The sequence below is a fragment of the Apium graveolens genome, chromosome 10 (assembly GCF_009905375.1).
Source record: "Apium graveolens cultivar Ventura chromosome 10, ASM990537v1, whole genome shotgun sequence".
Lineage (NCBI taxonomy): Eukaryota > Viridiplantae > Streptophyta > Magnoliopsida > Apiales > Apiaceae > Apium > Apium graveolens.
The window spans coordinates 191,609,235-191,622,601 of record NC_133656.1 but is presented as its reverse complement, the minus strand read 5'-3'; the positions used below and the strand labels follow the sequence as shown (position 1 = coordinate 191,622,601).

General features: G+C 32.6%; 1 protein-coding gene across 1 annotated transcript; it reads left to right on the top strand.

Annotated features, from left to right (window-relative positions):
- Positions 1 to 642: 642 nt before the first annotated feature.
- On the top strand, positions 643 to 6,721 carry LOC141693230 (uncharacterized). Its single transcript, XM_074498245.1, has 7 exons — positions 643 to 780; positions 1,607 to 2,143; positions 2,740 to 2,872; positions 2,972 to 3,282; positions 3,375 to 5,293; positions 5,391 to 5,698; positions 6,430 to 6,721. Exons 1-4 carry the CDS (start codon positions 746 to 748, stop codon positions 3,140 to 3,142), a joined length of 876 nt encoding a protein of 291 aa, XP_074354346.1. The 5' UTR covers positions 643 to 745; the 3' UTR covers positions 3,143 to 3,282; positions 3,375 to 5,293; positions 5,391 to 5,698; positions 6,430 to 6,721.
- The last annotated feature ends 6,646 nt before the right edge of the window (positions 6,722 to 13,367 follow it).

The window sequence follows — 13,367 nt, the reverse complement described above, 5'->3', positions numbered from 1 at the left end:
TAACTGATCATTTGTTAAGTACTATATGTTCGTCTATAATAATAGAACCATGTTGGTGATCAAAAATGAAAAGCCATTACCTCTATTATTAAACAAATGACGACATTGCAATCAAGATTCTTTTAAGCATTCAAGATTCATGTTATTATTATACTTATATGTAGCAACAAACATCTAATAATGAAAATTTTAATTATTATATATATTCATTTGTTAAATTATGATATATACAGAATTCAAAAAATAAACAATATTTCAACTTAATTGTACAAAGTTAACATTTTATATTAATTTTGAAATCCGATATGTTAGTGAATCCTATAAAAATGTTAAGGAATATTATATAAATATGATAAAATTACTTTTGGTTAAAATATATTTGAATTATGTTATTTTAAATAATTTATAAAAGATAATTATTTAGGTATATCTATAGAAATGTTAGAATAGTTTTTAAAAATCGGTTGTCTCTTCTGGTTTGGCTTACTACAGCTCTCACAAACAACCCGTGTTCGAATCCGGGGTTCTTTTTTTTTCAAAATTACTATCATACGACGGAATCCGTCGTAAGGATTAGCGGTCATTAAACGACATCGTTACATCCTGAAAACCTAAAAAATACCCCTCTTTCCCCTTTTTACTTTTTTATTACTCTCTTTCATCTCATCTCACTTGCTGCTGCGATTTAAAACCCCTAAAATCAATCTTCTAGTTTCTTTCTGTTACAACCTGATTGCAAAGAACAATGATTTCTGTTACACTCGTCTTACTCGTTACAAGGTAAAATCAATCTTCCTTTTTGTTCCGGGTAATGGTTGTTATTTTACACATGCATGTATCCGTCGTCGTATTATTAACTACTTACTTACACTGGGTTATACTAATTATGCTTTAAAATCACCTTTTAATCCATATATATGTTGATGGGTATGTATATCTCTCGCTGGGTATCAGTACTAATTATTGGGTATCTTATATTCATCCGTTAATTGAGTATTGCACTTCTTTTAACTAAGTATGCATGCCATAGAGGCATAAACTGATTTGCTATTTTTAATTATTTCTGGTTTTGCCTTATTCTGTATAAAGGTTATGGTTTGATGGTGATTTAAGGTTGTTCATTATAGGTGATATGTGGATTGACCGGGTCCTTTAATTTGTGTCATGAATCAAGTTAGGTTAAAACCATGTCTGATAAGTGATCATGTCAGCCCTTGTTTGAGGGCTGGTTGGATGTTGACAGGTCTGTAAATTGTTGATAAGAGTTAGTAATGTTCTCTTGGAGAAGTGGTTGTGGTATAGCATGTAGAATGAGGATAAATTTGGGAGTGCACTCAGAATAAACCGTATGTCTTACATTAACGTGTATGTTTAAAGCATAATCAAGATCGAACTCAGAATCTATGACATATTCGAATGTAAATATTTTTTGTAACTAATTACCAGAAGTCATCACATACCATGATCCAATTGAGGCATGCTTTATACTTAATGTTAATACGGTGTAGTTTTAGATTAGATGATTACTTACCAAATCAGACATTTCTTGCTATATATGTTAGACAACAGTAACCAGATGAGTTATTTTTTTTGGACTTCCTTGCAGCGTTGTAGGGATGATGGCCGGGAGGAGGGCTTCGAGTGGCAGAGGTGGCAAGGGTTCTCGTGGTGGTCGTGGACGCGATGGTGAGGTAAGTGGCAGGGGTACTGGTGGTGGTCGTGGAAGCGGTGGTCAGGGAAGTGGTGGTGGTGAGGGTAGTGGCAGTGGAGGTGGTCAGGAGGAGAATGATGGAAATGGTGGTCAGGAGGATAACGATGTTTCTGGCGAACATGAGGAAAATGATAACAGTGGTGACAGGCCAAACACCGATGGTTGCGGTTGTAGGGGGCAGAGTAGCGGTGCAAGTGGTGGTGGAGAGGGTAGTGGTACCGGTGCTAGAGGAGGTACAAGGAGAAGACGTAGGCATCGACAGATAGATGAAGATGAAAATTCAGAATATCTTTATTGGGATGATGAAGGGAGGCAGATTCTTCCACTTGGGGTGGATTCTGACCCTCATAAATATAGGACACGTGGTTATTCTCCTGGTGGATTTGGTACATACCCTAGTGCTGCGAAGATTGTTCGAATTACCGGTAACTTGTAAGTCATCAATCTTTATACATAAATTCTTATTTTTTAAAATTAAAAGGCATTTAAACATCTTACAGTATTAGTTGTTTAAAAGGCATTTTAAAAATCTTTATATATTGTACATTGAGGTATGTATATTACTATCACTGGCATTAATAGGGCAGTTGCAGATTATGGCAAATTAAACCCTAGATAAATCAATAATCTCATATTTAGAAAAGTTTCTCTTATATCTTATTTAAGATTGCTCTATTGATGTTTTTGTATTTGTTTAGTTTTTTGATAGACCATATAAGTGTATTAGTTGAATGTTAATGTTGAGGTACAATTAGGGTTAGTTACACTCTTGATCTTCTGGGCGTGTATTTTGTAAGATATGAGAAATGGGCTCACTTATGTGCTACATTTTTTGCAAGGTTTTGTTCATCCATAGAATCTTTTACTAATATAGAACTGTAACTTTGCTTAGCTATAACGTATCTGCGATAGCTTGTGAGATATGTGCATGTTAAGTGTATTTTGAAAGTATCAAGATTAAGATTATAAACTATATTATGTATAATCATCTTTTAAAGTTTATACTGCTCATTATTCTTTCATTTCAGGATTGATTGTCCAAAGCCGTTACGAAATTTATTGGCGATTATTCGCATGTTTTGGCCAGATGGTTGTATTGGCATCAAAGAAATTGATAGAAAATCTCCCGAATTCTGGAATAAATGTATAAATGAATTCTTGGTATGTCATCCAACTTTGTTACATGTATAAAAATTAAATTATGCTTAACTTATAGTCTTTCTTATTTGTCTTACAAATTTCAATGTATCTTATTTGCAGCGCTACTACACATGGGACTCGAGATTTGCCACTGAAGATGAGGCAAGGGCTTCAACACTGGTGCATATGCGTGATAACATGCGTCGTACACTTGCCGATGATAGGGAAAGGGCTGATGATAAGATTGCCGAAGACGGAGGGACTTATGCAGATCATAGGGCCCATATATGAAGCCTGGTGTTTGGTCCAGATTAGCTGAGTATTGGGTAAGCGAAGAATTCAAGAAAAAGTCCGCTGCTGGTAAGAAGGCTCGAGCAGCTGTGAAAGTGCCTCACACTTCGGGTGCCCGTTCCTTTGATCGTCGTCGCCGGGTATGTCACTGTATCATATTTCCTGACTTGCAAAATTTCATTTATCATGAAACTGAAAATTTTGATTTGATTAATTTAAAAATCATGAACAGGATTATATGGAGTCACACCATGGGAACCTAGATTATGTTGTTGTGTATAAGGATTGCCACAATTTGAAAGACAAGGAGGGGAAGGGTGATTGGATTACCTAGGATGCCAAAGATATCATTGTATGTTTTTTTAATCAAAAATATTTAAGTGTCATTGATTGTTGTGTAAGTTAATTGAAAACAGCCCCCTTATCATCATTTACAATTTGACCATTTCCCCTAGCAATTCTGCAAATTAATAGGGACCAAAAAAAATAGTTAAGGCTAGACATGAAACTAGCCTGAGTACTGATTTAATCTACCATGTAACAATTTCGTAGAGGCACTATATCACATTAAAATGTTATGTGTATCATAACCAAAAAATTAAAAATAATTAGGAATGTAAGGATGACTAAGAATTTAGTCATCATTATATGCGGAGGAACCGTGATTGTAGTTGCACTAGAGCCACCTTCATGTAGATGGTAATCGAAACTGCAGTAATAACATTAGTGGTAGTAGTAGTTGTTTTCAGAATGTTTGTTTGTTGGTAAGGCAGTGGTGATTTTAGTAGAGAAGATATAGGTGAAGTAAATTTGGTTATGCAATAATGTTTGTGTAAGGTTGAGAAGCCATTGCTATTGTATTTGTGACCAAAGAGCAGTGCAGTTTGTAAGGCAGTAATTGTGGTTCTGTGCAAGTTTAATGTTATGGTTTGAAAATTGAAGGAATATGTGGAAATGTATGTGTTGCATTAGTATACTTATATATTGTAAGGATTTGTGGTGCAATTTGCTAATGGAGTTGATATAAATAAAATTTACATTTTTTATAATTATAACTCATATAATGTATTCTTAATTTTGATATATGAATAATTTGGCTGAATATAATAAACCCTACTAATCAAAGATTATCTAATTAATCATTATAATATGTCTCTATTCCCTAATTTTAATTGCTATATTTTAGATTGCCAATATTGTATCATTATATCTAAGAATTTTTTTTTTGAGAAATCTAAGAATTTTTTTAATAGCACCTTCAAGGGACGTCAACTTTGTCACCTAATTAATATTAAGGTATTTTATATTATCTTTTTTCTCATATCATTTTTAGCACTTTTTATAAGAGTAGACATTTCTTGATTTAAATGTAGTGAGTAGTGATGAACAAATATTATAAGAGTAATGTTGACATAAAACTTAGACAAATCTTGGTCTAGAACGATTTATAATCACATGTATACCTTAGGAAAATTAGTGGTTTCAGCATATTTCGTATTATAATAATTGAGTTTATGAACTCCCCTTCTTGTAATGCAACACTGCAACTGCTGCTGGCAATAGTTAGGAAATATTAAATTACAGTCCAATGTACATTATATAATAACTACTACTACTCATATATAAACACATAATAGCTCTGTGATTTTTAGGGTCTCACTTAGTAGAACACTGTCATCCAGGGAGCGTAAAATAAGCAAGACACACTTGTATTCCTTAAAAATAAATGATAAATAGAAAACTGATAACAATCTTTAGATTATAAATAATAAAGCTAAAATGATAAATAGAAATTTGTGTAATTTTTTCGTAACTTGAATTTAATTCAAAGGACTAATTGTAGGGTCTCATGTTAGCAAGTGCAGTGAACCAATAATATATAAAAAAATTTATTCATAAAACTCTCATTTGTTAGAGTGTAAAGGGGTTTATTACATTTGAATTGGGTTATGCTTTGCTACTACTGTGATTTAACAAACACAAATACATGTGTTTCATTTTTTAACTTTGAGGACCCCTACATTAATATATGTGAAAAGAAAGGTGTTGATCTTAAGGAGACCCAAATTCAGAGTTGGATAGAGGCAGTGGGAGGTGTTGGGAAGAACACCATTCTTGGACATCCACGGGTTCGAGCCTCTGATGTTTATGGTATATTTCTGTGATAGTACTTGAAATCTTTAAAATACCATAATTATTGCAAATAATTTGTTTTCCGTATTAACATATATGTGTTATATTGTTATAGAGTTTGAGGGACGTCCCCCACCGCCTCGAAAAGGAGAAGGAAGCTCCGGAAGATCAACCTTAGCTCGAATACAAGATGAAATGTTCATGCACGTCGTGGATCAGACCTTTTCCCAAGCTCGAGCCAATCCGGAAGAGTATCTGTTGACTCCCGAGCACATCCGTCTTTTAGCACAAGATGTGGTGGAAGGAGACTCATCACTACCTAAAGACCATCCTATTACGAAAGAAACACGCCTAGCCATTGTCAGGGTCGTGGTGGAGGTGCTAAAAAATATTTATAAGACGGATGGATCGGGAGCTGTCAAGGTAAAACTTGTCGTTAGTATTTTCTTTTTTTTCTTAAATGAGAATATATATGTATGCTAATGTTTATACTTGCTACAATTGTACCCGTTTTTATACCCGTTTTTTACTTACCTTTATTCTCGATTAGCAACATTTTAGGATTAGTAAAATTTAAAGATAAAATATTTATGATTATTAAATAGGAGATTAAAGTAGATTTCTTGAATTGCAGGTGGTTTGTGATGCTTTTTTTTGTTAAATTATGACCTGAAGAAAAGTGAAAAGTTACTATATAAATATTCATAAATTTGTAATTTTATTTCTCGGTCATAAAGTTACTATATATATATATATATATATATGAAATTTAAGATTAGGAATCATATTAAGCAAAGGTAAACACAAGGAATCATATGAAATTATTTTACATAATATATTATGACAATGTTAAATTAAAACAGATTAAGTAGATTGTAGATATACTTTTTCCACTTGCAGGGGTGATTAGGAATCAATGCTAGCTATGACATAGACTGAGATTTCAAAATATTTAATTTATTTGGTTCAATTATACAGATAAGTCACGTATTATACAGATAAGTCACGTAGTTTAGTTAGTACATATAAGCCATATATTTTCTTGAACTGTTGCTTAGTTGAAAAAAATTTTATACCAGGAGTTTGTATCTATTACAAGTTCACCCCAAACTTATCTATTATAATTTTGTTAACTTATTTTGTGTACATTGTAGGGGAAGTCCATAGCTACAGAAAATGACAGTGATGGTGGTGGGAGCGATAGTGAGAGTACTGAGTCGGAAGATGATCGTGATATGAGTGCTTCAGCTTATGATCGTGTTCCCCGGCGGTCCAGTTATTAGGGGTTGAATGTTAGTTAGCGTTAATATATCTTATGGATGTTTGTAAGATAATCCAAACTATGTTTGTAAACTGAATTTGGGTTTTTGGATGTTTGTACATATAAGTTTGCGTATGATACTCTAGGCTTTTGTTTGCGAACGAGTACAGATTTATGGTCACATTAATATTATTTTGGTATTTTGACTTGTATTGTTAATTATAAATGTTGGCAGTGTTTGGTTAAATAATTGAAAGGCAGGTTTAGAATTTAATTTGGAAGCCAAAAATTGCCGGAAATCAAAAGGTCATAATATATGCTTTTCTGGAAATACAAACTTACGACGACTGTTCATAACATATTTCGTCGTATTTTACTTCATTTAAAAACCAAATACGACATTTTAACCGTCGGAAGTTAACAACTTACGACGTAAAATTTCGTCGTAATAAAAGCTCAAATTTATTACAGGTGGGTCCCACTTCATAACATACGTCGATATTCCAGTCGGAAGATTTTAATATACGACGAAATATTTTGTCTTAATAAAATCTCAAATTTATTACAGGTGGGTCTCACTTCATAACATACGACGACATTTCTGTCGGAAGATACTAACATACGACGGAATATTTCGTCGTAATAAAAGCTCAAATTTATTACAGGTGGGTCCCGTTTCATAACATACGACGACATTTCTGTCGGAAGATACTAACATACGACGAAATATTCCATCGTAAGTTTTTATTATTATTTAACTCCAGAAGTGGGTTCCAGTGTTTTAACTTACGACGCAATTCAAATTTGTGACGAAATTTCGAACTTTCTACTCGACCAAAAATGACGGAAAAAACCATCGTAATTGGCTCAATTACGAAGGTTCCCGAACAAAAAAACCATCGTAAATGCCCCGTTTTGTTGTAGTGTTAGGAGCTAAAATATTGTTGTAAATTACAATTGAATATGGAGATTAAGAAATTATTTTTTATGAGGTGCCGAAGAGATGTAAACGTCCATCACATGTCGAACCACAAATGGATTAAGCAACCAATCTACTTCGAACACGTTCATCTAATATAAACAGAAATATCCTTTGACTACAGATGTCCAATTCTCCGCTAACAAATCAAATTATTATACATATAAATGGCCACATACTATTATTACATATTTGTATAGTTTGAAATGAAATCGATTAATTTCGTATTTTTTTATTATTAAATTTTACATCCAGACTCGCTAAAAAATGCAAACATAATTAATAGCTGAAAGGAATATAGGCAAAAACAGAAAGCAACGTACACGATGTTGTTAAAATGATATACTATATATGCATTCGGTCACAAATATGTGCTTCTTTGATGTTCAATCAACTTGTTTAGAGAAAATTGTACACGGTCCATAAGTATAAATTGGTCTTGATCGCTTCAATGGATTACACTCAAGGTTACAGTAAGACTGAACTCATGTAGTTTATGCATAATGCTACTCCATTGGTGTTATCACAACACTTGCAAATCAATCCCAGCATTCCCTATAATTTCGAGTTACCTCCTTTATTCATCGTATCATCATTTATTTTTCTAAGAGAGGACAATCAAGTGAATTTATTTGAAATGAATTAATTATTAAAATTCATTATATTTATCTGGTTTACTTACAGGCATATCACCATCATGAAGTAGAAACTCCAATCTCTTGTAATTCCTGATATTATTTAGTATCAAACACCCCAATTCATTCTAATATGCTGACACGTGGATAATCGATTTCAAAAATTCCCATTTGACATGTAGTCATAATAAACTAGCATTTATGAGTCACTTGTGGTGATATTATAGTATATTGTGACCACATTCAAAGAGTAGTTTGTAAGACTCCTATACCACATTTGAATGTCGTCAAGCTATATTTTTTAGTATCGTAATTAAAATTCATTATTTGGTAGTCCACGATTACATGTTAAATGAAAATTTATGAAATCGGTTACACACGCATCATCGGATTAGAGTGGACTTACGGGTGTCAGATAAGAGATAGCATATAGGCAACAAGGAGATTGGATATTTTTCCAATGACCTCCACATCAAATGAAAAATCGATTTTAACGAAAGTACTTAATAGCCACATCAATGAAATTAGATAATCATTTTTCTACCATTGATATATATATATATATATATATTTATGTTAGAAACTAAAGTATGATAAATAATCACTTAAATATTTTAATTTTGATATATTGATGTATCACGAGTACCCCTCTATTATATTACCCGTGAATGTAAACAAAAATAAAAATTATGTCGGAAAGACTTTGCAATCCCACCTCCCATATGGTTAAGGATCACATTAGCTCAAGTCTCCAATTTATCTAAACAACTCCTTGCATTCACAAATCGTGAATAATATAAAAGGAAATTGTATCACTAATTTTCTTGAATTAATATGCATTTCTATTTCTATGGATACATCTGTTAAAAAACAAAATCTATATAATCTAAGGATTGTTCATGATACATCATCATCTTAAAAAATTAATTTCAATATAATGATGTTCCATGAACATTCTCAAATTATATTTATTTGATAAACTATAACATATTTTTGTTTACAAATTTAAATATTCTTACACTATCATTATATGAGAGCTCTTTTTCCTATCATTGTGTACAAGAATACATAAAAAAATGATATTCATTGATTTGCAATTTGTGTATCAGGAACATAGATTGTGCACCTATTTATTGTAGAATACAAGGATTTAAAGAAATAAGGTCAATAACATGTACTATTGATTCCAAAGTGTAACTTATGTTTACAGCTGGATAACATCCAGGAAAGACAAATTTAGGAAAGACAAATTTGATAAATACTGATTTAAGTTGTGATATTATTCTATACAAGAATACATAAAAAGAATGACACTCTTTGATTTGTAATTTGTGTATCAGGACCATAGATTGTGCACTTATTCATAGTAGAAATATATAGATGGAAAAATAAAATGTAATTTTTTACATATATTTAAATATAATGTAGTTGGACTTTTTTGTTATGATAATAATATGAAAGACACATTTTTTATTAAATATTATACAATTTTAATTGATGTGAGATATTTATATATTTAAAAATAAATTATTTGAAGACAATGCACAATGTACAATGGAACTAATTGTTTTTAGTGTTACATACAATGTAACTAATAACAATATGAAACACACATTATTAAATATTATGCAATTTTGGATAGTAAGAGATTGTATACCCAAAAATAAATTATTTTAGTAGTAAGGGGCACATTTTTAAAAAAGGATAAGGACAAATATTAAATAAGTAGTAATATATGTATATGTATTTTTATCGAAAATATTTTTTTAAAGTCAAATAATAATTTTCAGAGTAGTAAGATATATGCATACTCATAAATAATTTCAATCATTAATGGTGGTGACATTTGAAACTGGACTATACAAGTGTCTCTAATGAGCAGGTTAAATGACTAATTGTTGATTGGCCACCTTCACACCATATTATTTTAAACTCTTTAAAAATAATTTAAACTCTTTAAAGTTGTTTAAAGTTGTTTACAAGTTTGCAAAGTTGTTTAATTTAAACTTGAATATATTTTATTTTTCTCAATAAATTAAGATTTAAATGTTATTTAATCATATTATGAGCATGAAGCCACAAAATTTTGCTTCATCAAGTCACCAATGCCAAATTTTCCACAAAAGTTGTAGACATATGCCTCGAATTACTAGATGCTCTCTAACATCTTGATGAATTAATCAATCAATGATATTATAACTATTTACTTATCAAGCTTCTTTACTTGCTATATTTTAGTAATCATTTTCAATTTGCCAGTATTTATTTTAAGGATTACCATGATGAAGTTTTGCATTATTTCTTCTGGTAGCTTTTTTATATAACTTAACACATAATTAATATAATATATATTTTAATAATTAGATAATCAAATTAATATATCGAAAGGTTTTATGATGGCATTGTTGTTTAATCATAGAAACTTTCTTGTGATTCTTCTGAGAATAGAGAAATCAATAATGATACACGTGTAGTCTTTAGAACATGTTAGATGCATCTATCAGCTAAATGAGGGAACACGGTCTTTTGATGTTTGTATATAGAGTTATAACATGGTACTCATGAGTACCTCTAAGCCTCCTTGCAAACACGAGTTTGGTTGGATATGCCTAGGGCCGTGGAATACACATGATTCTAAGGCGAGTATCACTATTAGAAGACTGTAATCAGGGGGTTGTTGGATTATTTATTAATCTAAAAGTATTATTATGTTTTTTCTTTGAATAAGTCAGTTTCCTGGAAAGTAATTACAGTTGAATAGGTCTGTAGTCATTGCGATTTGTTAGGAGAAGTTGTGTGGCTTAAACAGGAACGTGCTCCTGGTTTTTTCTAGCACTCAGTTAGTTAGTTTCTATAATAACGTTTATTGTGTTCTTTTTCAAGTAAGTCTGTAATCCACCTGCTTTGAGTTAAGTAAAACCAAGTTAGCTGATCTTTGTGTTCATTGCAGTTTCATTTAATTTAATATCTGGTATATGCCAAAATCAACATCCATGGAGCCAAGTAAAACCAAAGAAAACACAGTTGGCCTGACATACCCAATGCTCACGAAAACAAATTATACAACATGGGCTCTAAAAATGAAAGTGTTCATGCAAGTGCACCGCGTGTGGGAGGCAATCGAGTAGAAGGATCCAAAGGAGACACTGGAAGAGAGAACAGATAAGATAGCAATGGCAGCAATGTATCAAGCCATTCCTGAGGACATACTCCTATCTATTACAGAAAATAAAATGGCAAAAGAAGCTTGGGATGCGATAAAAACTATGTGTCTGGGGGCCCATAAGGTGAAGAAGACAAAAGCTCAAACTCTTAGAGCTGAGTTTGAGTCGATGACCGTGAAAGAAACAGAGCAACTTGATGATTTTTGTTTGAGGTTAAGTGGCATGGTGACGAACATTCGAGTACTGGGTGAAGTAGTCGAAGAAACATATGTGGTTAAGAAGATGCTGCGAGCAGTACCCATAAAATTCTTATAGATTGCCTCAGCCATTGAACAATTCGGAAATCTGGCTATTATGTCTATAGAAGAAATCATGGGTTCACTCAAGGCCCATGAAGAGAGACTGATGGGACATACAGAGACCAATGGAGGACAACAAGACTATGTACGCGGACCACGTGATAGAAGTAAAGTGAGGTGCTTCAATTGCCACGTTTATGGACATTATGCAGCGGAGTGTCGAAAACCAAAGCGAGAAAAGAACATAAATCTGAAGTGAACCTATCTCAGACGATTGATGATGAACCTACACTTCTTGTACTTGAGTATGAAGGCAATGCGAAAGGCATGGTGCTGCTAAATGAAGATGCCCTGAGTTCCAAAATAAAAGCAAATACCAGCAACTCAACTGGAGAGTCAAACATTTGGTATTTACACAATGGGGCTAGCAACCATATGTCTGGACAGTGATCAAAATTCAGAAATTTGGATGAAGGAGTAACTGGCAAGGTAAGATTCATGGATGGATCTACAGTGGATATAAAGGGAAGAGGGACTGTGCATTTCACTTGGAAAAATGGATAGGAACCAGCCTTACAAGAGCTATATTATATTCCTACACTTTGCAATAACATTATAAGTTTAGGCCAATTATCTGAAAATGGCAACAAAGTAATCTTGAATGGTGAGTACTTGTAGGTGTATGATATAAATGGCAAGTTGTGTATGAAAGTAAAGAAAACTTATAATCGTTTATACAAGATAATTATTGAGGATGGTATATATGCATGCTTGTTATCAAAAATGGAAGAAAATTCGCGGCTCTGGCATTTGCGTCTAGGGCACGTGAAATTCCAAGCAATGGGCCTTATGTCCAGGTGTAAAATGGTGCAAGCCCTGCCACACCTTGTTCTGCCAAAAGAAATATGCAATGGTTGCTTGCTTTCAAAACAGGCATGACACCATTTCTTTCTGAGACTGGATTTTCTGTTGTAAGACGTCTAGAGCTGATCTATTGTGTATATTCCTTGCATTTATTCAATTTAATTGGGTAGTTTAAAATAGTACTATGTAGCACTCATATTAATGTATAAATTTTAGGGAACATCATATCTTACTTGAAAGTCATGGAAAGTCAAAAAGGTACGCAAGAGAAAGATTACATACAATAGAATTTCACCACTGATTGAAATATGAGGTACAAAAAATAAAAGAACCTTCATCAGAATTATTAAATTTGGCAAGGGGCCCTAAACGAGCAGCTAAGAAGTATATTGTCTACTTCGTAAATGGGTTCAGATTCCACACGAAGAAAAGAGATGTGAACTGTAGTACACAAAATAGCGGTGTCATTTTGACAGCCCTAACCACCAATTTTGCGAGTTTTAAGGATAAATATCCAATAGTAGGGGATGTTACTTACTATGGAGCAATCGAAGAAATTATTGAAGTAGACTATTGGGGAGCAATTACTGTAGTTCTATTCTGGTGTTGTTGGTATGAAAAGGATAAAGACTGTTATGGCTTACACGCGTCAATTTCACTAAAAAGGGTCAAAAGGATGATCTGTATGTTCTAGCTACCCTAGTACAACAAGTTTTCAATATTCAGGACTGCATTGAATTTTTTTTGCATTTTTTTGTAAAGAAATTACCGAAGGAGTACCATGATATAGGCATAGATGCTGATATCCTTAAAGATATTTCTGGACCCATTATGCATGATACAGAAGTCAATATTGAATTAGAGAACCAGAATGATGATGTTAGCCGGTG

Coding starts and splice junctions, on each gene's coding strand:
- LOC141693230 (XM_074498245.1), top strand. CDS start 746: ATGATTTCTGTTACACTCGTCTTACTCGTTACAAG. Junction 781..1,606: donor CTCGTCTTACTCGTTACAAG/GTAAAATCAATC, acceptor ACTTCCTTGCAG/CGTTGTAGGGATGATGGCCG. Junction 2,873..2,971: donor AATGTATAAATGAATTCTTG/GTATGTCATCCA, acceptor TCTTATTTGCAG/CGCTACTACACATGGGACTC.